The sequence below is a fragment of the Myotis myotis genome, unplaced genomic scaffold (assembly GCF_014108235.1).
Source record: "Myotis myotis isolate mMyoMyo1 unplaced genomic scaffold, mMyoMyo1.p scaffold_m19_p_19, whole genome shotgun sequence".
Classification (NCBI taxonomy): Eukaryota; Metazoa; Chordata; class Mammalia; order Chiroptera; family Vespertilionidae; genus Myotis; species Myotis myotis.
The window spans coordinates 4,670,638-4,692,286 of record NW_023416323.1 but is presented as its reverse complement, the minus strand read 5'-3'; the positions used below and the strand labels follow the sequence as shown (position 1 = coordinate 4,692,286).

The 21,649-nt window shown below is 54.1% G+C and overlaps 2 protein-coding genes and 1 long non-coding RNA gene across 7 annotated transcripts in view; 2 read left to right on the top strand and 1 right to left on the bottom strand.

Moving 5' to 3' along the window:
- CXCL17 (C-X-C motif chemokine ligand 17) overlaps window positions 1-669 on the top strand; it is an 18,449-nt gene extending 17,780 nt beyond the window's left edge. The window contains exon 4 of the mRNA XM_036346119.1: window positions 116-669. Coding sequence (XP_036202012.1) covers window positions 116-213 — 98 coding nt within the window. The 3' untranslated portion in view covers window positions 214-669. The remainder of the gene's footprint in view (window positions 1-115) is intronic.
- LOC118674386 overlaps window positions 1-4,749 on the bottom strand; it is an 8,168-nt gene extending 3,419 nt beyond the window's left edge. Inside the window, exon 1 of the long non-coding RNA XR_004973628.1 lies at window positions 3,631-4,749. This is a non-coding gene — a long non-coding RNA (uncharacterized LOC118674386). The remainder of the gene's footprint in view (window positions 1-3,630) is intronic.
- Window positions 4,635-21,649, top strand: LIPE (lipase E, hormone sensitive type). Of its 5 annotated transcripts, none has more exons than XM_036346118.1 (10): window positions 4,635-4,742; window positions 12,785-13,320; window positions 15,380-15,470; window positions 15,587-15,732; window positions 15,901-16,086; window positions 16,289-16,583; window positions 17,290-17,517; window positions 17,749-17,925; window positions 20,224-20,645; window positions 21,088-21,312. In XM_036346118.1, the coding sequence occupies exons 2-10, from the start codon at window positions 12,805-12,807 to the stop codon at window positions 21,310-21,312; spliced, it is 2,286 nt and encodes a 761-aa protein (XP_036202011.1). In that variant the 5' UTR covers window positions 4,635-4,742; window positions 12,785-12,804. The 5 variants fall into 5 exon arrangements, with proteins under 5 accessions (XP_036202011.1, XP_036202008.1, XP_036202007.1 ...); XM_036346115.1 differs by lacking the exon at window positions 4,635-4,742 and adding an exon at window positions 4,985-5,231; XM_036346114.1 differs by lacking the exon at window positions 4,635-4,742 and adding an exon at window positions 5,273-5,652 and having other exon boundaries at window positions 21,088-21,649.

The window sequence follows — 21,649 nt, the reverse complement described above, 5'->3', positions numbered from 1 at the left end:
TTTATTTTAATTATTTTCCACTGGATGAGTCTTACTTTTATAATTTTAAAAGCTCTCATAAAAATAAATTTAAAAAATTTTTAACACTGGTGTCTCCCCTTTATTTTCACCCTAGGGCACCAAAGCCACCACAGGAAGCCAAACAAGCACTCCAGAGCCTGCCAGCAATTTATCAAACGCTGTCAGCTAGCAAGCTTTACTCTGCCTCTATAGGAACTCTGAGAGCCTGCTCTCCCAATGAAACATTCTTAGTCAAAAGAGAATGTTCTTCTCCCACCTCAACTCCCTCTCCTTGTCCCCACCCTCTAAATCATTTCAGGGTTCTCAAAAAGCATTTTTCCCAAGATTATTTTGATTATTGTTCCCTCTAGTGCTTTTTCTTGTCAGTCTTTTCCTGTACCCTCTCATTACTCAGGCTTCATTTAAACTTAATTACCTGAAAGAAACCAGGAATCCTGGCTCCCTAGCTGGTTCCATCTGACCTTAAATACAACCAGGCAAGTAGCAAACATAAGTCAATAAATAATTTTAGATGTAATAGGGCCCAGTGAATGTGGCTCATGGTTGAGGGTCAACCTATGTATGAATCAGGAGGTCATGGTTCTATCTGGGTCAGGGCACATGACCAGGTTCCAGGCTAGATCCCCAGTGGGGGGCATGCAGGAGTCAGCCGATCAATGATTCTCTGTCATCATTGATGTTTCTCTCTCTCCCTCTCCCCTCCTCTCTGAAATCAATAAAAATATATTTTGAAAAGAGTATAATAGGTCAAAATCATTTCTTTCAAAAGGGGCCTAGCAACTCGCATTCAATCCAGATGACCCACTTTTCCCTGTTAGCTACAAATTCAACCCAGAATCTACATCTACACATACTTCTTCACACCAAATAGCGCTGTGTGTGTGTGTGTGTGTGTGTGTCTTTCCTGTCAAATTTTTTATTATTTTACTCTTTCAACCAACCTTTCCGAGTAAGAGGTAAGTGGGACAAAGAAAACAGGTATACCAATGAATCAGACACGGTCTTATCTATAATAATAAAAGTATGCACCTGTGAATGAGGACAGAGGATGGGTAGGTGGGGTGGGAACTGGGAGGAGGGGAGTTATGGGGGGGAAAAAGAGGAACAAATGTAATAATCTGAACAATAAAGATTTAATTAAAAAAAAAGAAAAAATAAATAAATAAAGTATAATATGCTAATTAGACCGGACAGCCAAACGACCTTCTGGACGTCATTCCGGATGAAGTGGCGGGGGCTGAGGCAGAGGCGGTTAGGGGAGATCAGGCAGGCAAGTGGTTAGGGGCGATCAGGCAAACAGGCAGGTAAGCAGTTAGGAGCCAGCAGTCCCGGATTGTGCAAGGGTGCAGGCCAGGCTGAGGGACCCCTCCGCCCCCGTGCATGAATTTCGTGCACCAGGCCTCTAGTTAAAGATAATATAGGTCTAAAAAACTATATACTAGGTAATTTTCTAGTATATAGAACACCTCTAGGATTTGTGGTTGTTATCATCATCATCATCTTCATCAAGGGTCATTGTACTCTGTGAGTTTCCAAACTAGTACAGAAGACATATATGCAGAACCATAGATTCAGAGCTAGAGAGATAGTGTGGAAGATCTCAAATACCATTGAAAAGGGCTTCAAGCTGTACAAATGAGAGGACATCATTCATTTTTTTAACATGGGAGTGAAATTATAGAGTAACAATATAAGGAAATTAAACTGGCAACCATTTGAAAGTATAAATAAAGAGGAAAAGATTATTACTGCAGTACAAAGACAGCTTCCCCCTCTGATCCTTTCCTCAAACATCAGAAGGGAAGAAAAAAAAAAGGAACACTCATCCAGAATCTGGCTTCTGCCATCCCAGAGGACTAAGTTGGATGCTGCCTTATAAGAAAACAAAAACAAAAGCATTTTAACTGAGTGGTGAGTAGGGTGGGGCCCTATTTATGACACAAGAGGGCAAGCCCCTCCCCTCTGGTAGAAGAGTGGTGGGCAACCAGCCTCCTCCTGTTTCTAATCCACAGGAGTTGGGGCCAGCAGTGGTCAGCCCACTTGCCAACTGCCTAAAAAAGACCAGAAATGCCAGGATAAAGGAGTGGAACCCAAAGAGAGGTGTCATCATGAGGAATCAATGAGGCATCTGTAACAAAGGAGGCCTGGTGGGGGCCAGAAGGATGAAGCCTGGGAGAGCAACATCTCCCATGAGGGAATTAACAACAGTGGACCCAGGTTCTAAGTCAGTATCTAGTCCTGACTGGGAACCTGAGCCACACCAGATACCTATCACCCAGCCAGAGCCTGGCCCAGAAAAGACACCCACAGCACAGCCAGCATCTACGACTCAGCAGGGACCCAATACCCAACAGGAGCCTGCTTCCCAGCAAAGACCCCTCACTCAGCAGGAGTCCCTTGCCCAACCTGAAGCTGAATCCCAGCAAGAAACTAGAGCCCAACAAAAATCCACTTTACACCAGGAACTCCTTGCCCCACAGGAGCCTGCACCACAGCAATCACCTCCCATCCAAAGGGTGCCCTTCACTCCAGAGGGAGCTCCCTCACAGCAAGGACCTGGGACGGAAAAAGAATCTAGAACTCAACAGGAGTCAGAAGTGGAAGAGGAACAAGTGGCTCAGCCAGGACCTGGCCCAGTAGAGCCACCTCTAGCTCAACAAGAAGCTGGATCAACACCTCCTTCCCAAACTGAACCTATGTCCCAAGAGAAAGCAGGACAGTCAGACCCTATAGGCCAGCAAACAGCTCCAGACAAGTCCCAGCGGGGATCTTTGAGCGAGTGGGGATTTCTATCAAAACTTCACGAACTATCCATACAGCGGCCAGCCTCGGAGTGGAAGACATTTCTTGAGTGGATCACAGATTTTGACTCAGAATCAGATCCGGGGTATCCGTTCAAGACGGACTCACCAGCCATGAAGGATGGAACCACGGTCCAGGGGATGAAGCTGGACCTCAAGGAGAAGCCTGGTGATGAAGAGATGTCAGGCTCTGGTGGGACATCAGCCCAAGAGACGAAAACCAGCAACCAGAACCACAGGCACTCCTGGGACACGGGTGAGTTGCGCTTGGAGAACGGGGTCTCCCAGGGATGGTTATTCATTCATCACGAAGTACTGAGACCCTCCATCCCGGGAGCAAGCCAGTACCTCTCCCTTCCCTGGTCCCTTCCCCAGGCACGTCACCATTAGCTTCCTCACTCCCAAGCTCCACGCGTCCTTCCTTTACCCTTTAACTTAAATTTTTTTTAAATAGAAGAAGTACTGAGAGCTGTCTCTCAGGTCAGGTCAGGTGATCCCTCAAAGGTTCTGTGAAACAAAGATCAACAGCCCCATTTGATAGATGAGGAAGCCGAGGCCTTGAGATGTAAAGGATCTGACACGAGGGGGGCAGTGGGAAGTGGCCCGCCCAGGATTCAAAGCCAACGAGGTTGCCTTCCTTCCAAGGATTTGGGGTAAATCGAAGTGTGAAAAGTTCTGAGCCAGGGGCCAGAACAACAGGGAAGCCTGGTGTATTCATCCATCCCTCCCCAAACCCACTGAAGCACAATCCGGAGACAGACGCTGGAGTGTGCTCCAGAGACACAGGCCGAAGGGGCCCCTTACTAACCTCCGGGAGTGTCCATCCCGACTCGGCGACGTCTGTGCCTTAGCCATCCTTGAGCTGCCCGGGTCTTCCCTCCGCAGCAGGACACCTGCTCTCCTCCCAGGCTGGCCCCCCACATAAGTCCCAGTCCGGCCAGGCCTGAAGGCCTTATGGGGTGTGCTCTGGAAGGGAGAGCCTAGGAGAGGAGCTGGGGTCTGCCAAGTCCCAGACAAGGGCGGGTCTAGAGGAAGGCAGAGCTGGGGGAGCGGGAGGGGGAGTGATGGCTGCCTGCCCTCCCTCCCCTCCTCTGAAGCAGTGGGGGAGGGCGGGGACGGGTCTAGCTCCCATCCCCATTCTCTAGGCTCCAAAGCCCTGCCAGGCAGAAGCAGGCATCAAGTGTTCTCCCTGGAATGAGGGGTTTGCTTGTTGAAGTAGCCGGAAGCGGGGAAACGGGCAGCCCCACTCCAGAAGCTAAGTGCCGGCACCGGCGGCCCAGCCTAGAGGCCTCCCCGCCGAGGGGCTGGCCCGTCCCCTCAGGGATGAGAAGGTCATTGGTGTCGGTGCCAAGGCTGGCGGTAGGCCTTGGGAGGGGGGGACGGAGGGGTGGATGGAGCGGGAGAGAGGGTGCCAGGCGTTTTTCCGGTGCTGAGGGTGAAGGGTTGTGTCTCTAGGCCCCCAAAGCCCCGGAGCGACCAGGCCGCCTCTCCTGAAGCGCCCAAGCGCCGTTGAACGTGTGCGCATGCGCGAGCCTCGAGCCTCCACCGTTTCCCGCCTTTTCCCGGGCGCGCGCCTCTCCTACCGCCGCCCCTCTCTGCCCCTGGACAGCGTCTTGGGGCTACTACGCAGGCGCCTAGTATTCTCCTTGCCTCTCCGTGTCATTCTTGAGGGAGAAGGTAGAGAAAGGAGCCGCGAGAAACCCAGCAATGAGAGAACTAGGAGGCAGGGGGCGGGGAGAAGGGCTTCCTCCTCCAATGGCTCGCAGGCAGAGCCCGCCTCCAGCGCTGGCGCCGGCCCCGACTTTGAATCGCCCGAGGACCTGGCCCGCCCCCTGTCCTCAAGGGGAGGCTCCGCGGCGCCTCGCTCTCCCCGCCAGCGGGCGGGCCGGGTGGCGTTCTAAGGGATCCCCACATGGGAAGGTGAGTGGGCGGGCAAGGCTGAGAACCAGCAAGTGATCCGACCGAGGCTTCCGCGCTAGGGAGAAACCGTGCGACTCCCCACTAGTCCCAACTGAAGAAGGACGCTCTGCGCCGCCTCCAGGGCTGCATTTTTTGTCGGTCGCGGGTCCTTGATGCGTATGAGGGGGCGGGGCCAGTCCTTAGGCCCCGGCAGCTGGGGGCGGGGCCCGGCGGTGGGGTGAGGCCCGGATAGTCCAGGGGGCGGGACCCCGAGCGGAGCAAGGCCAGGATTGGGTGGTATGGGGGCCCGGCGGTGTTGTGTAAACAGGATTGGCACTCGGGGCGGGGCGTGGGGCTTGGAATTGGTCCCCGTGGGGACCTGAGGAGAATTGATGGAGTCAGCCGGGAAAGAGGGACCCGCCGGGGCCCCTGGGGACCGGGCCTCGAAGAAAGACAAAGAGAGATCCAAGAGGCAAAGCCGCCGGCGATGGCGAAAAATCAAGGCCAAAGGTGAGCACGCGGGGGCCGGCAACAGCCCGGAAGGAACCTTGGACATCCTGCGGGGGACTGGGGACTGAGTGGACTGACCCACCGGCTCGAGAAGTAGGGGAGTCCGTGGACTGGCCCATGGCCTCTCTGCGGGGGAACGCGGCGATGCTGAGAGCGGACTGTACCCCCAGCGTAGAGACTGCCGGACGCTCCGCTGCTGTCATGGGAGGAGAGTCCTGAATGCGAGTCTTCTGGGCCAGAGTTCCCGCTCTGGCTCCGCACTCGCTGTGTGGCCGTGGGCAACTCCTGCCCTCAGTGTTTCCCACCTGGGAAATGGTCGGAGCGCCCGGTTCTCAGGTCTCAGGCACTCCTGAGAGGATAGTAGGGAAGAAGTTTATAAGCTGTTGCCCAAAGAGGAAGTTGAGGAGTGAGTCAGAGAAAGGTAGGAGGAAAGGTGCCCCAGAGAGGGAAATGCCAGACCGGTACTCCCAGCCTTCATTCAGCCCCTCCATTTCCTGTCAGGTCACCTGCTTGCTTCAGCCCCCCTTCCCTGGGGCCTGACATCCGGGCCCCCACTCCTTCTAGGACGAGGGGTTCCTGGGTTGGTTTCTGACTGCCGCGCTCTCCCTCAGGAGAAGGGAGGTCTGTCACCCGGGTTCCTAGGGTGCCACATTATTAACTGAAAGACAGTCCAATGGAGATGGGCAGGGGCTGGCAGTAATTCCTTGCTCAGTTTTTGAATATTTGTCAATCCAAATGAGGGCCTGTGGAAAGTTTCCTGTGCAGACAAGAAACTGGCTTAGCCCCTGGGCCCCAGAGACCCCAAACTCTGCATTGCTCATCCCTGTCAAGGATAGAACTGGAATTGGCTCCAGCTGCACATGCAGGCTCAGACAGGCTCAGACTGTTGCCCAAGGGCATTGACTGTCAGATAGCAAAACAGCATCACAAGCAGGACAGAGTGCCCAGAGGCAGTCAGTACAGACCTTGGTTAAGTACATGGGCACTGGAGACCTGGTTCTTCAGGCTATAACCTGTGGTACACTGGGCAACAGACTCCTTCCTTCCCTGCCTCAACTCTTTGAACTATAAAATGGATATGATAAGAGTGCCTGACTTGTAGGGCTGTTGTGAAGTTTGAATGAATACAGTTACCCCCCATTAGACAGCAGGCTCCCTAAGAGTGGGGTTGTGTCTGCCTTGTTTACCCTGCATTTCCAGAGCCTGCTATGCCAGGCACATAGACACTTAAATATTTATTGAATTAATAAGTAAAGGAATGCGTGAACTGTAACACTGGGACAATAATCATCGTGTTGCACTTGGGATTGTCATGAGGAGTCAGAATCCTCTTGGGCAGGACTTCCTGCTCAGGGCTGAGCCAGTCCTCACAAATCCATGGGCCCGCCCACTCACAAAGGTTCATTCCCCCAAGCTCTGAGATTTGCCTCTCATTTCCTGAGGTCCTGCCCTGGTGCCAGGTCTCAGTTGGGTGAATCATTTCCCCACCCCTTGCCCCAAGGGCATCCAGGCTGGCTGGTGCAGTCCTAGTCATCAATTTGATCTTGCCAGTAACCTGATGACAATAGTGTCATTATGATCACCTTATTTCCCAAATGATGACACTGAGACTCTGAGGGAACAAGGTCACCTGGGTTTTCTTACCTGGCCAGTGAGGGCAAAGAGATAGCTGCCCCCAGCCTCCTGAGGGCAGGGAGTGTGTGAGCTCAAAATTGCTGTGTCCCAACCTTAATTCACACAAATTCGTTCATCAGACATTCACTGAACACTTATTTAGGCCAGGGCTGGGCTCTTGGTGGCAAGGACAGACACATTGGAGCTGTAGATGCAGACATTAATCAAATAATCTCACAAACCAGATATAATTATAAACTACGATGTATACAAGAGGGAAATTCCTCAGATAATGTATGAGGGAGGCTTCCCAAGAAGGTGACTTTGGACCCATGGATGGCTGCTTGGGCAAGGGGGGCAGGGAGGACAGAGAGGACAGAATGGGCAGAAACCCTGAGGCCCAAGAAAGCAGCACATTACAGCACAGAGGTCGCTCATCGAGGGAGGGGAAGAAGAAAGGCTGGGTGGACATGGGTCCCAGAGGGTCTCTACTTTAGGAGACCGTGTCCAGGATGTGGGGCTTTTTCCTGAGAGGAGGGGTTGGGCTGTTGAGAGTTGGGAGTGTGTTTTAGAAAGAGCCTCTGGCTGCTATGTGGAGCAAAGATTGAAACGGGCAAAATCAGAGACTGTAATGAGTTACAGTTATCCAGATATGGGAGCAGGGGGTTGGGAAAAGGATCAGGTTCCAGAGGTTTCTAGGGGGCAGAGTGGACAGGACTTCATGATGGATTAGATGGGGAGAGGAGATGGCCAGGATGATTCCCTGGGTTCTGGCTTGAGCAAATGGGGAGTGATGCTTACACCACACACACACACACACACACACATGCACGCACAAATATCTATATATATCCATACTCATACATACACATGCCCACACAGTCTCTCTTACAGGCTGAGAAAAACACACGCAGACTATGACACGTGCATAAAAACATGCCTTCAGATATGCCAAGAAACAGAAAAACGCACAGATTGAGAAAAAATGTCAACACACCCACCCACACACACAGGCCAGGACAAATAATGGCCATGACTCGAACCTATGTACGTACATACAAACATGTGAACCTCAGACACACTCACACCTGACCACCCAGAAAGCACACAGCTGAGACATGACAGAGAGAAGGAACAACACTCAGATCCACCATCCTTGCTGGTTCTGTGACCTTGGGCAGCACGTCACCTCTCTGGGTCTGGCTTCTCATCTGCCAAAAGGGGTGATAATAGTCCTTATTCATGCATCCTGGGGAGGATAAGATGAGTTACTTCACATAAAGCACATAAAGAGATCAGTGCCTGGCACACTACAGTCAGTCCTTCGGGTACAGTTTACTCTGGTGGGAACACTCAGGGAACTGGCTACACTCACTGGCCCCCCTTCTTCACCTGTACCCAGGCATCTCCCGTGCAGAAGCCCTTACTCTTCCCAGGCCCCAGACCTCACCCTTCCTCCATCCTCCCCCCAACTTCTTTCCTCCATTGCCCTGCTCAGTCCCCAGGGGCCAAAATCCAGGCCTGATTCAGCTGCCCAGTGGCTCTCTAGGGCAAAGGGCTGGTGCCCAGACAACGGGACCCTTCAGCCCTACCTCTGTCCCAGTCCTCGCCCATGGCCCTGGTGGGCCTGCCCCTGCCCCAGTGCCCTCTGCCTGGGATTCTTGGCAAGTTTCTGGCAATCTCAACATCCCTTCCTGCCAGCTCCACCCAGCCTAGCCCCCAGGGAGCTGCCTAGACCAGGGCGAAGGGCAGAGCCCTAGAATCACGAAGGCCTATTCCCCAATGCTTTGTGCAAGTCACTGTTCTGTCCAGTCTCCTCTGTCCTCATCTTCAATAAAGAGCCCTACCGCATGGAGGGCAGTAAATAACAGTGGGTTTATAAAGTCGGAAACCACAGTCTATTAGGCAATAAATACCACATGCTGGCCATGCTCCAGGCACTGTGCAAGGGGTTCAGGTTCAGCAATAAAACGAAGCCCCTGCCATCAGGGAGCCTATAAACTGATGAGGGAGACAAAAAGCAAACACATAAATAGTCAGTTGATTAGCATGCTAGCATTTGGTACCACAGAGGAAAATGACCCAGTACACACCTTGGTGAGGCCACGTGTGAACCACCAAACAGACAGCTGTAGAAAAGGCTGCCCAGGGGCAGGCAGGATGGCCAAGTGCAGTTTCCAGATGAGGAAACCAGGCTCATCCGGGATCACCTGGTGAGTGGTTTGGGCCAGTGTTCCATTGTCACAGCCACCAAGCTTAGAGTTGCCTCCAGAGGCCTCTTTCTGTCCATCTTTTGTCTGCCCTGGGGAGGGGTGGTCATCTCCCAAGCTCCCATCCAGCCCCTCTCCATTCCACTGTGACTCTTCGGGCTTTTCTTCCTTCTTCAAATATTTGCTGGGCACCTACTATGTGTTAGGCCCCCTGATGGGCCTGCCCTCATGGGGATGGGTATTTAAGGGGGAGAGACAGGATTCACCTCCAGCCAAGCAAATGACACTGAGACTTCAGGGCCTCATTTGCACTATTCCCTTCTAAGATCCTGTAACTGATTTTGTATTTGTGATTTTATATTCCTTTACCTAAATAGCCCCACTTCCACACATGTAAGCTTCATAGTTCTTATAAACTTCACGGCTCTAAATCCCAGTTCTGCCCCTGGGGAGAGACAAATAATACACATGTAAACAAACAAATGTATAATTGCAAATGTGTAAAGTTCTAGGAAGAACAATTTAAGTATGTTGGCAGAAAATAGCTGGGTGGCTTATCTCCTTTAGAGATGAGCAGTTAGGGAATGCTTCTTCAAGGAGATGACAAGCTCTTTCTTGAAGGGCAAGAAAGAAAGAGCTGGCCAGGCAAGGAGCATGTGTCCCTCAGCCTTGCTTTCCCCACATGTGAGGTAGACAGCACAGTCACAGCAGGATGTGCTGTGAAGGCTGTGGCAGGTACAGGATGCCAGTGTGAGAACACCACACAATAGGACCTGTGGCTCAGGCCCCTAGCTGGGCTTGGAAATACCTATAATCTGCTTTTGTCCTCCCAGGAGGGTCAGGCAGGGCTGGCTACCCTCTCTTTCCCCAGCAGCTGGGGCTGGCTCTGCCAGGGCCAGCCTGGGGGGATGGGAATGGCAGGAGCTGAGATCATGGGGCCTTTGCTCCCTGAATCCACCCTGGAGAGGAGGGAGGGCAGCCTGGCTGGGTGAGAGGGGACAGTTTGTTCAGGACTAGGGCTAAGACAACTGGGTCCAAAGGGGACTGGGGGCCTGGATTCCTGGTCTGAGGGAGGAGGGAGCTAGGGGCCTGAACTCCTGGGTCTGAGGGAGGAGGGGCCTGGGTACTCCTGGAGGTTCTAAAGCAGAATTAAACTGGAGCTGGGAGCTGACAGGGGGGCAGGGAGTTGGACTCCATGCTCTGTTTACAGCACGTGGTTCTCACTGTCCCTTGTGGGTTGGGAGGTGGATCGGTGGCCACACCCTGGGCAGGCTGGGCCCCTCCCCGGGTTTATCGCCTCAGGCTGCTACTGGCACAAGCCACAGTCCCACAGTCCAGCAGTCCTACTCTCGGAGAAGCTCTGAAGAGGCCTAGAAGGGTGAGTGCACAGCCAGCTGAGAGACAGGAATGGCCCTGAGAGACTGGAATGGCCACTGGCAAACCCGAGGGCCTGGAAGGGAGAGGAGACACCTGGGAGGAGCAGGGGGCCATCAACCCAGGAGCCAGGCAAGGTGCTGGGTGGGCTGCAGGAGGGAAGAGTCTCTGGAACAGAGGGCATCCCCATCAAGGGGGACCCTCCATTGTGAGGAGGGTCAGTTTCTGCGGGCCAGAGCTAGAGGCCCAGCCTCCAGAGCACCGGGAGGGAGACATGGCTCTGGATCTGGGTTTGAATTCTGCTCCACTCCTTTTATGTATGTCTGTTTTTTGTTTGGTTGGTTGGGTTTTGTTTGTTTTTTAGAGAGAAAGGAAGGGAGAGATAGAAATTCGATTGGTTGCTTCTTGTGTGTGCCCTGACCAGGGACTCAAACCTGCAGTCGTGGCATATTGGGATGATGCTCTAAACCAGTGGTCGGCAAACTGCGGCTCGCAAGCCACATGTAGCTCTTTGGCCCCTTGAGTGTGGCTCTTTCACAAAATACTGACTTCTGTGCATGGCCACGAAGTTTCAATTCCACTGTACATGCGCATCCACACGTGCTATTTTGTGAAAGAGCCGCATGTGGCTCGTGAGCCGCAGTTTGCCGACCACTGCTCTAAACCAACTGAGCTATCTGGCCAGGGTGCTCCACCATTTTTTTTTATGTTAAAGACTGCTTTATTGGTTGCAGTTAGTACAAGTCAATAAATATTGATCCCTAAAGGAAAACTCAATTATTTCTCAGCTTACTGAATGAAATTGAACCACCCGATTGCTAGGAGGATAACTAAAGTCAACCCCGCTTCTTGGGAAGTGAAGCCATAGCCAGCTGCTATATGGCATAAGCTGTTCCACCAACTGTAAGAATCATGGTAGCTCTATACAGGAAGGCATCAGCTACCCCATCCTTTAGATGCACTGGAATTCCATTGTCCTCCTGAAATAGCTTTTGTTTCTCTGGAACTTTATTTTCAAACAGCCTGCGTGAAGCAGTTCTTATGGTCCTCTGAGTGCCCTTGACTGAGAATTGAACCCTGGACCCTCAGTCCACAAGCCAACACTCAAACCACTAAGCAAAACCGGCCAGGGATCTACCATTTTTTAAAAAATATATTTTTATTGGTTTCAGAGAGGAAGAGAGAGGAACATCAATGATGAGAGTGAATCATTGATTGGCTGCCTCCTGCACGCCCCCTACTGGGGATTGAGCCCGCAACAGGGACATGTGCCCTTGACCGGAATTGAACCTGGGACCCTTCAGTCCGCAGGCCGATGCTCTATCCATTGAGCCAAACCAGCTGGGGCTCTATCATTTTTAATGCAACCTTCAGCTCCTTAACACCTCTGAGCCTCAGTTTCCTCTCCTGTATAATGGGATGCTACCACTAATAGCTGAAATGTAAACTGAGGCTGTCTGTGTCTCAGAGAGTTAACAAGAGCAAATGAACAAAAACACACACAATGCTCTTAACACAGGATCTGGCACAGAGTGAACTCAAGGTCAATGACAGCGATGAGTGTGAGTACTATTATTCCAGGCAGAAGAGCAGAGCGGGCCCATTCAATCTAAGCGGAGTGGACAGGCCCAAAGGCCAGAGCGTCCAAGCTGGGAGAGGAGTGAGATAGAGTTTTGGAACTGCACAGAGGAACAGGAAGGGAGCTGGAGTTTGGAGGGGGTTCCACAGCCAGACTTAAGGGGCCAGGAAGGGGCAAGAATGACTCTTCAGTTTTAAGTAAGGCTAGAATGCTGAACTCCTTGGTTCAGGAAGAGAATTGGGCTTGGGACCAGAGTCCTGGAACACCACCAGGTGAATGGGAATGGGTGGGCTGAGAGAGAAACTCTCCAAAATACTAGTGGAGGGGAAGAGCCTGTGGGCAATGCCTTGGGCCTGAGGAGGTAGGACGAGGGCCTAAAATCTTGGTCCTAAGAGAGGACCAGCTGGAGTCCAGACAACCTAGAAGGAGTCCTGGGCCAAGAACAGTAAATGGAGACAGATGCCTGAACTCTTAGGTCCTTGAAAGAAAAAAAGGGGTAGGAAGGCTCTAGGATGTAGGAGATACTGGAGCTAAGGAACCAGTAGGAGAGAGCAGGGACACCTGAGGAAGGACAGGCCGAGAGTCTGCACTCCTGGCTCCTGAGGAGGAAAAGATCTGGGTACCGAGGCTCCACTGTTGGGCCTAAAGGAGGAGGTTGGATTCTGATGTGTGAATCTGAGGGAGGAAGGGAATAGAGCCTGGACTCCTGGAGCCCAGGGCCCAGCTGAGCAAGGTGTGATCCAACCCTGCTTAATGAGCCTCTCCACTGCCCCCAGCCTTGCAGCTCATACACAACATGGACTTACGCACGATGACACAGTCGCTGGTGACTCTGGCAGAGGACAACATGGCCTTCTTCTCCAGCCAGGGCCCTGGGGAAACAGCACGGCGGCTGTCAAGTGTCTTTGCAGGTGTTCGGGAGCAGGCGCTGGGGCTGGAGCCAGCCCTGGGCCGCCTGCTGGGTGTGGCACACCTCTTTGACCTGGATGCAGAAACACCGGCCAATGGGTACCGCAGCCTGGTGCACACAGCCCGCTGCTGCATGGCGCACCTGCTGCACAAATCACGCTACGTGGCCTCCAACCGCCGCAGCATCTTCTTCCGTACCAGCCACAACCTGGCTGAACTCGAGGCCTACCTGGCCGCCCTCACCCAGCTCCGAGCTCTGACCTACTACGCCCAGCGCCTGCTGGCCACCAACCGGCCAGGGGGACTCTTCTTCGAGGGCGACGAAGGACTCACCACAGACTTCCTGCGCGAGTATGTCACCCTGCACAAGGGCTGTTTCTACGGCCGCTGCCTGGGCTTCCAGGTGAGCCCCCTGCCCTACCCTGGACCCACAGTGAAGGCATCTGGTGGCCCCTCATCTGGCCCAATAGTTTAGAATAAGCACAGGGGACATGGGTTCAGAAAACTGCGGAAACAGAAAGGGAAGCTGTCTGGGGCCTAGACAGAGCTACACCAGGACCTCAAACATGTGGCCCCCAGGCTGCATCCACCATGTCGCAAGAAATCTTTCATTTGCATAGCTTTTCCACCAAGTTCCCCACTGTTCTCCATGGTCCTATACTCAGGAGATCCATTCACTCTTTTATGTTACCTCTCCGGCCCCTGAGATCATTTGAGACCCCCAAGAGGATAGTCAGTATTGTTCTCAAAGGCCCATTTGTAAGTGCATCACTGGATGCCTGGAAGGGAGGAGGAGGGGTATGAGCCCCATTTTACAGAGGTTCAACTGTACCCAGGTCTGCCTGGACTCTTGGACTCACCTAAGGAGCTGTAGAATCGGGATTTTCAGGCTTAGGATAGGGCCAAGGAGCAGATCTAAGTTGGTGACAGGAAAACCTGGTCTCAACCCCTCTCCTCCCTGAACTAGGACCTTGACTTCTGCCCGCTGCAGGCCTTCTACCTCTGCTCACCCCAAACCACTCTCAGGGAGACAGCTCATCTCAGCACTAAGAGGGAGGCAACAAGGAGGCCTTCCAATTCATAGGAAAAGTAGTTTGTGGACTCAGAGAATCGGGGGACCCTTGGGGCACCAGGCTCAGAGCAGAGACCCAATTGCCCCTCGCTGGGGTCAGTGCCAGTCCCCTAATCCCCCAGCCACATCAGGGAACCTCACCAGGAGTATCTATAGCCCCTTTCAGACCTTCTCATGGCCTCCCCCCACTTAGGTGATAGCTGAGGTTAGCAGCTTCTCAGCCTGTATCCCACCCACCATTCCCCATTTCCCTGTGGGGCAGCCCGTCTTCAGTGACCCAGCCTGGGTGTTCCTGGAAACTCCCCCTCACCTAAGCTGAACCCACAAATATCGATCAGCCCAGCTGGGCCAGCCAGCTCCTCCCTATGTACTGGCCATGACCTTCAAGTCACGGGAGAGAGATCCTAGGGCCACTTGAGCCAGCAACCAGCCACAGTGGCCAGGCACCCCTGTGCTCTCTGGCCTACTGGGCCCCCGGCCAGGGGGAGGGCCAAGCCTGGCAGCTACTCTGAGGGCCCAACTGTTGCAGGATAGCCTCCCCCTGTAAAATGTCAGCCCCAAGAGAGCAGAGGTCTCCCTTGTCTGGGTCTTGCTCAGCCCCTGCTCCAGCCCAGTGCCTAGTGCTCAGTATTTGCTGAATGAACAGAAGAACCCTGCTGGCCCTGTGCCCACCTTCTGTGGCTTTTTTCCCTCTGATCTTGTCTCCCCATCCTCTGTCTTCCCTAAGCTGCCTGGCTTCTCTCTCAGGTACTGTCTCCCCTTTGGCTGTCTTTCTGCCTCAAGATCTCTGGCCCTATCTTTGACCATCTCCCATCTGTCTTCCTGTTGACCTGTAACTGATCCCCATTGCTATCTATGCCTCATCTCTGTCCTCGCTGACTTTCAGGAAATCCCTACATCACCTTACTCCCAGCTCACAATTCTCCAGTGGCTCCACCCCACATCTGGAATAAATCTAAATTTCTCAGGCCCTGTGTGAACCCACTTTGCTTCTCTGACCTCACCCTGACCCTCCCCACCCCCAGTCATCCTGCTCCAGCCACAATGGCCTCAGGTTTCCTTATCCACGCTGAGCAAGGCCCGCCTCAAAGCCTTTGCACTTTCCGTGCTCTCTGCAAGGAACAGCCTTCCCTCACTTCATTTGGGTCCCTCCTCAAGTCCCCTCCTGGAGACCAGCTAAGTAGCCTAACCCCTAGTCATCATTCTATGTCCCCTCCACCTATTGTCTTTAAAAGCATTAGTCATTACTTGACATTATATGGCATGTGCCTAGAGCAGTGCCTGGCACACAGTAGGAGCTCAGTAAATGTTTGTTGAATGACTGCCCCTCACTCCTGCCTGCCCCTAGTCCCTCTCCTGGGCAGTGGGTGACAGCAACATCTCTCCACAGTTCACGCCCGCCATCAGGCCATTCCTGCAGACCCTCTCCATCGGGCTGGTGTCCTTTGGGGAGCACTACAAACGCAACGAAACCGGCCTCAGTGAGTCCTGGCCAGCCGGGCTCTGCCTGCACCACCCCTGCCCTCCCGTCCCCCTCCCTGTCCCTGCCCCTACAGCCTGACCTGCCTGGGCCTCCTGACACCCTCCCGACCCCCAGGTGTGGCCGCCAGCTCCCTCTTCACCGGTGGCCGCTTTGCTATCGACCCAGAGCTGCGTGGGGCTGAGTTTGAGCGCATCACTCAGAACCTGGACGTGCATTTCTGGAAAGCCTTTTGGAATATCACTGAGATCGAGGTGCTATCGGTGAGCATGGGGCCTGATAGGGCCCTAACCCATTACAAAAAGGGGACACAAGGGCCCAGAGACCACATCAGGTCTCTGCAGGGCTCCAGGCCCAGGGATGGCACATGAGGGAATAACTGGGGGCTCAAGCTGCCCATCCCCAGTGCCCTTTCTGTTTCCTCCCACCAGTCTCTAGCAAACATGGCATCAGCCACCGTGAGGGTAAGCCGCCTGCTCAGCCTGCCACCGGAGGCCTTTGAAATGCCACTGACCACTGACCCCAAACTTACAGTCACCATCCCACCCCCCTTGGCCCACATGGGCCCTGCACCAGTCCTCGTCAGGCTCATCTCCTATGACCTTCGTGAAGGACAGGTAGGGCCCCTGCCTCAGCCAGGAACAGGTACAGAGCAAGGGGCGCCCTCACCCAGATGCCCTTCTTTTTTCCCCTCCATGCTGTCTCAACTCTCAGTGCTCACGCCTGCTCCCCTCTGTCTCTCTGAGTACATCCCCTTGGTGGGGGGAGGCCTAGGCAGGCTGCCCCAGCTTCACCCTCCTCCTCCTCCCTCACCCCCAGGACAGTGAGGAGCTCAGCAGCCTGGTGAAGTCTGAGGGTCCTCGGACCCTGGAGCTTTGGCCACGCCCACAGCAGGCACCCCGCTCTCGGTACCTGGTTGTGCATATCCACGGTGGTGGCTTTGTGGCCCAGACTTCCAAGTCCCATGAGCCCTACCTCAAGACCTGGGCCCAGGAGCTGGGTGTCCCCATCCTCTCCATCGACTACTCCCTGGCCCCAGAGGCCCCCTTCCCCCGCGCGCTGGAGGAGTGCTTCTACGCCTACTGCTGGGCCATCAAGAACTGCGCCCTGCTCGGTGAGCCCAGCCCTTACTGCCATTCACTCTGTTCCTGCCCCAGCCCACACTGCAGGGGAGTGAGCCATCTTGTTTCTCAAGCCTCAATCTTCACCCCCTGCCTCCCCTTCCATCTGTGCCACCTGGCCGCCCGCCACTGCCCACTCCTCCATCTCTGCCTCAGCGCTGTCCCCATTGCTGCTCACCCAACTTTCCATCAACCACTTCCTCCTCCCCACTCCAGCCCTGACACTCCATCCCCCCAGCTCCCCCGTGGTAATCTCCTCCGACCTTTTCTTTCCTGTTTCCCCATGTCTCCAGCCCACTGTTCCAGCTCCGCTGACATTCCACTTCCGACATTTTGGGAGGCACAGAGCAGGATGGGACTGTGCCCATGCCACAGAGCCCATGGCCCCTTGTCAGCCTGAACCCTGGCTTCCATTTCCTGGCCTCAGATGCCCCTCCCTCCCTCCCTCTCCTCTCACCCCCACCCCCACCTTGCTTCCAGCCTCCCAAGCTTCCTCACAGCCTCCTGATCTCCAGGCCTCTCCATGTCCTGAGTCAGCCTGATTCTCTGGTCACTGTCCTCCAAATAGGTCCAAATCCCTGCCTCTGTTTACCAGTCTCTGACCTTAGGGTTGCACAGCCCTGCTCTGAGAGCCCAATGCTCCTGGACCAGAGCTGTATTCCTCCCTGCCAGGCTTGACCAAGCCCCTCTCCAAACCAGGCTCAACAGGCGAGCGGATATGCCTCGCAGGGGACAGTGCAGGCGGGAACCTCTGCTTCACCGTCTCCCTTCGGGCAGCAGCCTACGGGGTGCGGGTGCCAGACGGCATCATGGCAGCCTACCCAGCCACAATGCTGCAGCCCACCGCCTCTCCCTCCCGCCTTCTGAGCCTCATGGACCCCCTGCTGCCCCTCAGCGTGCTTTCCAAGTGTGTCAGTGCCTATGCTGGTAAGGCCCAGCGCTGGGACCTGGGGGGCCAGGATGCCCAGGGCCTACAGGGGCAGGGGCTAGAGCCCGGTCTCCCGGGTCTGAGGAGGGGCTGACGACAAAAATCTAAGACTCCTACTGAAGCCATCAGCTATTCCTGTGTTCCCAGGGGCATAGATTCCTGAAGCTCTGGGGTTGAGACTGGGTCCAGAAAGAGAAGAGACCAACCCAGCCCCCACATACACTCCGCAGGTGGGGAGACAGAGGAGCCCTCCAACTCAGACCAGAAGGCACTGGGCATGATGGGGCTGGTTCAGCGGGACACAGCCCTGCTCTTCCGGGACCTCCGCCTGGGAGCTTCCTCGTGGCTCAACTCCTTCCTGGAGCTGAGTGGGCGCAAGTCGCCCCGAGACTCAGTGCCCATAGCAGGTAAATGAAGCCTCCCCACACGCCCATCCAGCATGCCCAGGAGGGACAGCCTGGCACACCACAAGATCTGAGGGTGGAAGAGGCTGTGCCCTGAGGCCCTCAAGGAAGCAGAGATCACCTTCCTGGTTCTGCCCCATATCTGTCCTGGTCCCTACCACAAAGCCTTGATTTTCCACAACAGTCCACAGCCTGGGAATTCAAGGATTTCTGGCCCCAGGTCATCTCAGTCCCAGGAACTATATGATTTAACTTTCCAAACAGCCTTTCCCAGAAAGGGCCCTCAGTAAATGCTCAGAAGGCATGTCCCAGGAGGGCCCTCAGGTGGAGGTCAGCCCTCTTAGATTCTTTCCAGACTTTAAACAGAGGCACATGGGGGTAATGTCCCTGTTGCAGAAGCTAACCTGGGAGGCTAGGGCAGGGAGATCGGCAAACTGGATGGACCTCGGAAGAGGAGGAGATTCCCAGCCTTGGGTGGGTGACAGGACACTCAGGCAGCCCAAAGTCACTTCCATCCAGAAATCCATGTTGTCTCACCTTTAACATTTTAAGGATTTTAAAGCATAACCAACTCAACTTATTTTCTGTCTCTCACAAATCAACAGTATTTTCTGGGTAATAGGAATGCATATTCAAAAGTATATGAATACTCAGAAAATTATTCCAGTTAGTTGTTTTATTTTAAATTAAGTTTTGGTTTTTAAGATAGTCAAATGGATGCAAATAAATATACACAAAATCAAAAGGGATTTTCATTTTAGGCACATGGACCATTGAGCACTGGAGTTTTTCTTATAGGATAAAGGTAACAGGTACAGCCCCTAGAGCCCCCTGCAGACACACCACCAGTCTAACTCCCTACTATACCAGGTACTTGCTGGGTGATGTGAGCCTTGCTTTGTTCCTTGTGAAATGGCTACAGTAGAAGTGCCTGCCTCATAAGGACTGCATGCACCATTCATTCCAAGCACCCAGCAAAATACCTACTGGTACACAGTAGGTGCTCTTAGAGCAGCGGTTCTCAATCTGTGGGTCGCGACCCCTTTGGGGGTCAAACGACCCTTTCACAGGGGTCGCCTAAGACCATCGGAAAACACATATATAATTACATATTGTTTTTGTGATAAATCACTATGCTTTAATTATGTTCCATTTGTAACAATGAAAATACATCCTGCATATCAGATATTTACATTACGATTCAAAACAATAGCAAAATTACAGTTATGAAGTAGCAACGAAAATAATGTTATGGTTGGGGGTCACCACAACATGAGGAACAGTATTAAAGGGTCGCAGCATTAGGAAGGTTGAGAACCACTGTCTTAGAGGATGCCAGCACCCCTGACTAGCTGGACTCTATGATTCTAGTAGTCAATAGTTCTGTTCCAGTGACCCTTGGGTCACAGAGCACTTATGCAGTTATTTTTATATCTTGCATTTTGCCTCCATGGATTTATAAAGACTGAAAAATATAGGTCTTGGCCCTAGTGATAAATAGCATCCTGGGTCTGATAAAATTAAGGGACCAGAGGCCAAGGTGGGCACACAGGATAGGCCAGGGGCACATCTGTAGTATCATTTGGGTACTTGCTGCATGGTCACTCAAAGGCAAGGGATAAAACTGAAGAACATAATGGACGTTTTGGCAGTAGGTCTATGTGGCTACAGGTGTGGGATCCCTGGGAATCTAATATGCCCCCAAGATTCTTTTTAGCTTCCTCTTTAGCCTCCTTTAAAGCCATGTGGACCTGCGGGCCTTATTGCACTTTGATCCATTCATACCCTCAGTGTCAAACAGCCATAAAAAGATTGCTGGGCCAGGAGGCTGCTGGAATAGGGTGTCAGGCCTGTAATAAAACAGAAGAACTTAATCCAATATCTTATCCCACTGAATCCTCAGCACCTCCTATGAGGTAAAGATTATTTTTATCCACTTTGTACAAATGAGGAAACTGAAACTCCCAGAGTAAAAGTAGAAACCTTCCCAGTCACCACACACACACACACACACACACACACACACACACACACACTACTGGAACAAGGCTCCACTTCCAGGACCACACAACTCTTCCCGCCTCTCCCTTGAAGTTGCAGCCTGGGCACCTGAGTACCCACCCCCCACCCTAAGGAGGGTGTCTGGGGGAACACTCCAGGTCTCCACAGCCCTAGGATGCAACTCCTCCTCCAGAGGTCTCTGCCTTTCCTGTGACCTTCCCTGCCAGCCTCCCACACACCCAGCCTACACAGCTGGCCAACCTGCAGCCCCAGCCGGCCCTGACCCTGCTCCTCTCACAGAGTCTATGCGGCGTAGTGTGTCTGAAGCAGCGCTGGACCAGCCTGAGGACCCACAGGGCACGGACTCCCTCAAGAACCTGACACTGCATGACCTGAGTCTCAAGAGCAGCTCTGAAACATCAGGCACCTCTGAGCTGTCCCTGTCGGCGGAGACACTTGGTCCTTCCAAGTCCTCAGACGTCAACTTCTTACTCCGGTGTGAGGATACATCAGAGGAGGCTGAGGCCCAAGATGAGCTGAGCCCCGAGGACAGAGGCCGGGGAATTCGTGCCACTTTCCCTAAGGGCTTCCGCCCGAGGCGCTCCAGCCAAGGCCCCACTCAGATGCCCATCTACTCATCGCCCATCGCCAAGAACCCCTTCATGTCACCACTGCTGGCACCTGAGAGCATGCTGCAGACCCTACCGCCTGTACACATCGTGGTGAGTGCCAGACGGAGCAGCGAGGAGGGTGGGTGGGATGAGAGCTCCCGGGAGGGGGGAGGTCAGTAGCCTGGCCCCAAGGGACAGCTATGCCCCCAGGAAGGAACCCCTGGCAATGGAAGAATGGAAGGGAGTCAGGGCTGCGGTTTTCTTTTGCAATCTGGCTCGGCACCATGGGGCCGTGGGGCAGCCACAGGGCTTGGAGCGTCAGGGGAAGGGAACAGTGGTCCTGGGGGAAAGAGGAGCCGGCAGAGGTCAGGGAGCCCAGTTAAACTCATTCTGCAACTCCCCACCATCCCTCCACCTCTCCCTCCTCTGGCCTCGCATGTCTCCCTCCTCTGTCTGCCCCCTTGTCCACGTGTTTCACACACACACACACACACACACACACACACCCTTGGTTCACGCACGCGTCCCTGTCCTCGCCCCCACTGTCCCGCAGGCATGTGCGCTGGACCCCATGCTGGACGACTCCGTCATGTTCGCGCGGCGGCTGCGCAGCCTGGGCAAGCCTGTGACGCTGCGCGTGGTGGAGGACCTGCCGCACGGCTTCCTGAGCCTGGCGGCGCTGTGCCGGGAGACGCGGCAGGCCGCCGCGCTGTGTGTGGAGCGCATCCGCCTGGTCCTCACTCCGCCCGGCACCACCGCGCCCGCCGCAGCGGTCTGAGCCTGGGACCAGCCGGGCCGCGCGGTACGGGGGGGTCGGGAGTGGGGGCGGCACTAAAGGCCTCTTGTTCCCACCTGCCTCGGCAGCCTTAGTGAATACTGTACTGCATCCGCCCCAGGGGGGCCGCGGGCGGGGTGGGCTGTGCCTTAAGTCGGACGGTGCGGGAGGGCCGGGAGTGAAACCCTGGCCGGGAGGAAGGGGCGCACGCAGACCAGTCACAGCCGGACCTGCACTCCACCACGGCCTTCCACCGCTGCTGCCACCGCTGCTGGGGCGGGGCCTGGCCCTACCTGCGGGTGGGTTTGTTTTTGTTTGTAAATAAAAGTACTTAATTGGT

Coding starts and splice junctions, on each gene's coding strand:
- LIPE (XM_036346114.1), top strand. CDS start 5,451: ATGCGAGTCTTCTGGGCCAGAGTTCCCGCTCTGGCTCCGCACTCGCTG. Junction 15,471..15,586: donor ACGCAACGAAACCGGCCTCA/GTGAGTCCTGGC, acceptor CCCGACCCCCAG/GTGTGGCCGCCAGCTCCCTC. Junction 16,584..17,289: donor CAAGAACTGCGCCCTGCTCG/GTGAGCCCAGCC, acceptor TCTCCAAACCAG/GCTCAACAGGCGAGCGGATA.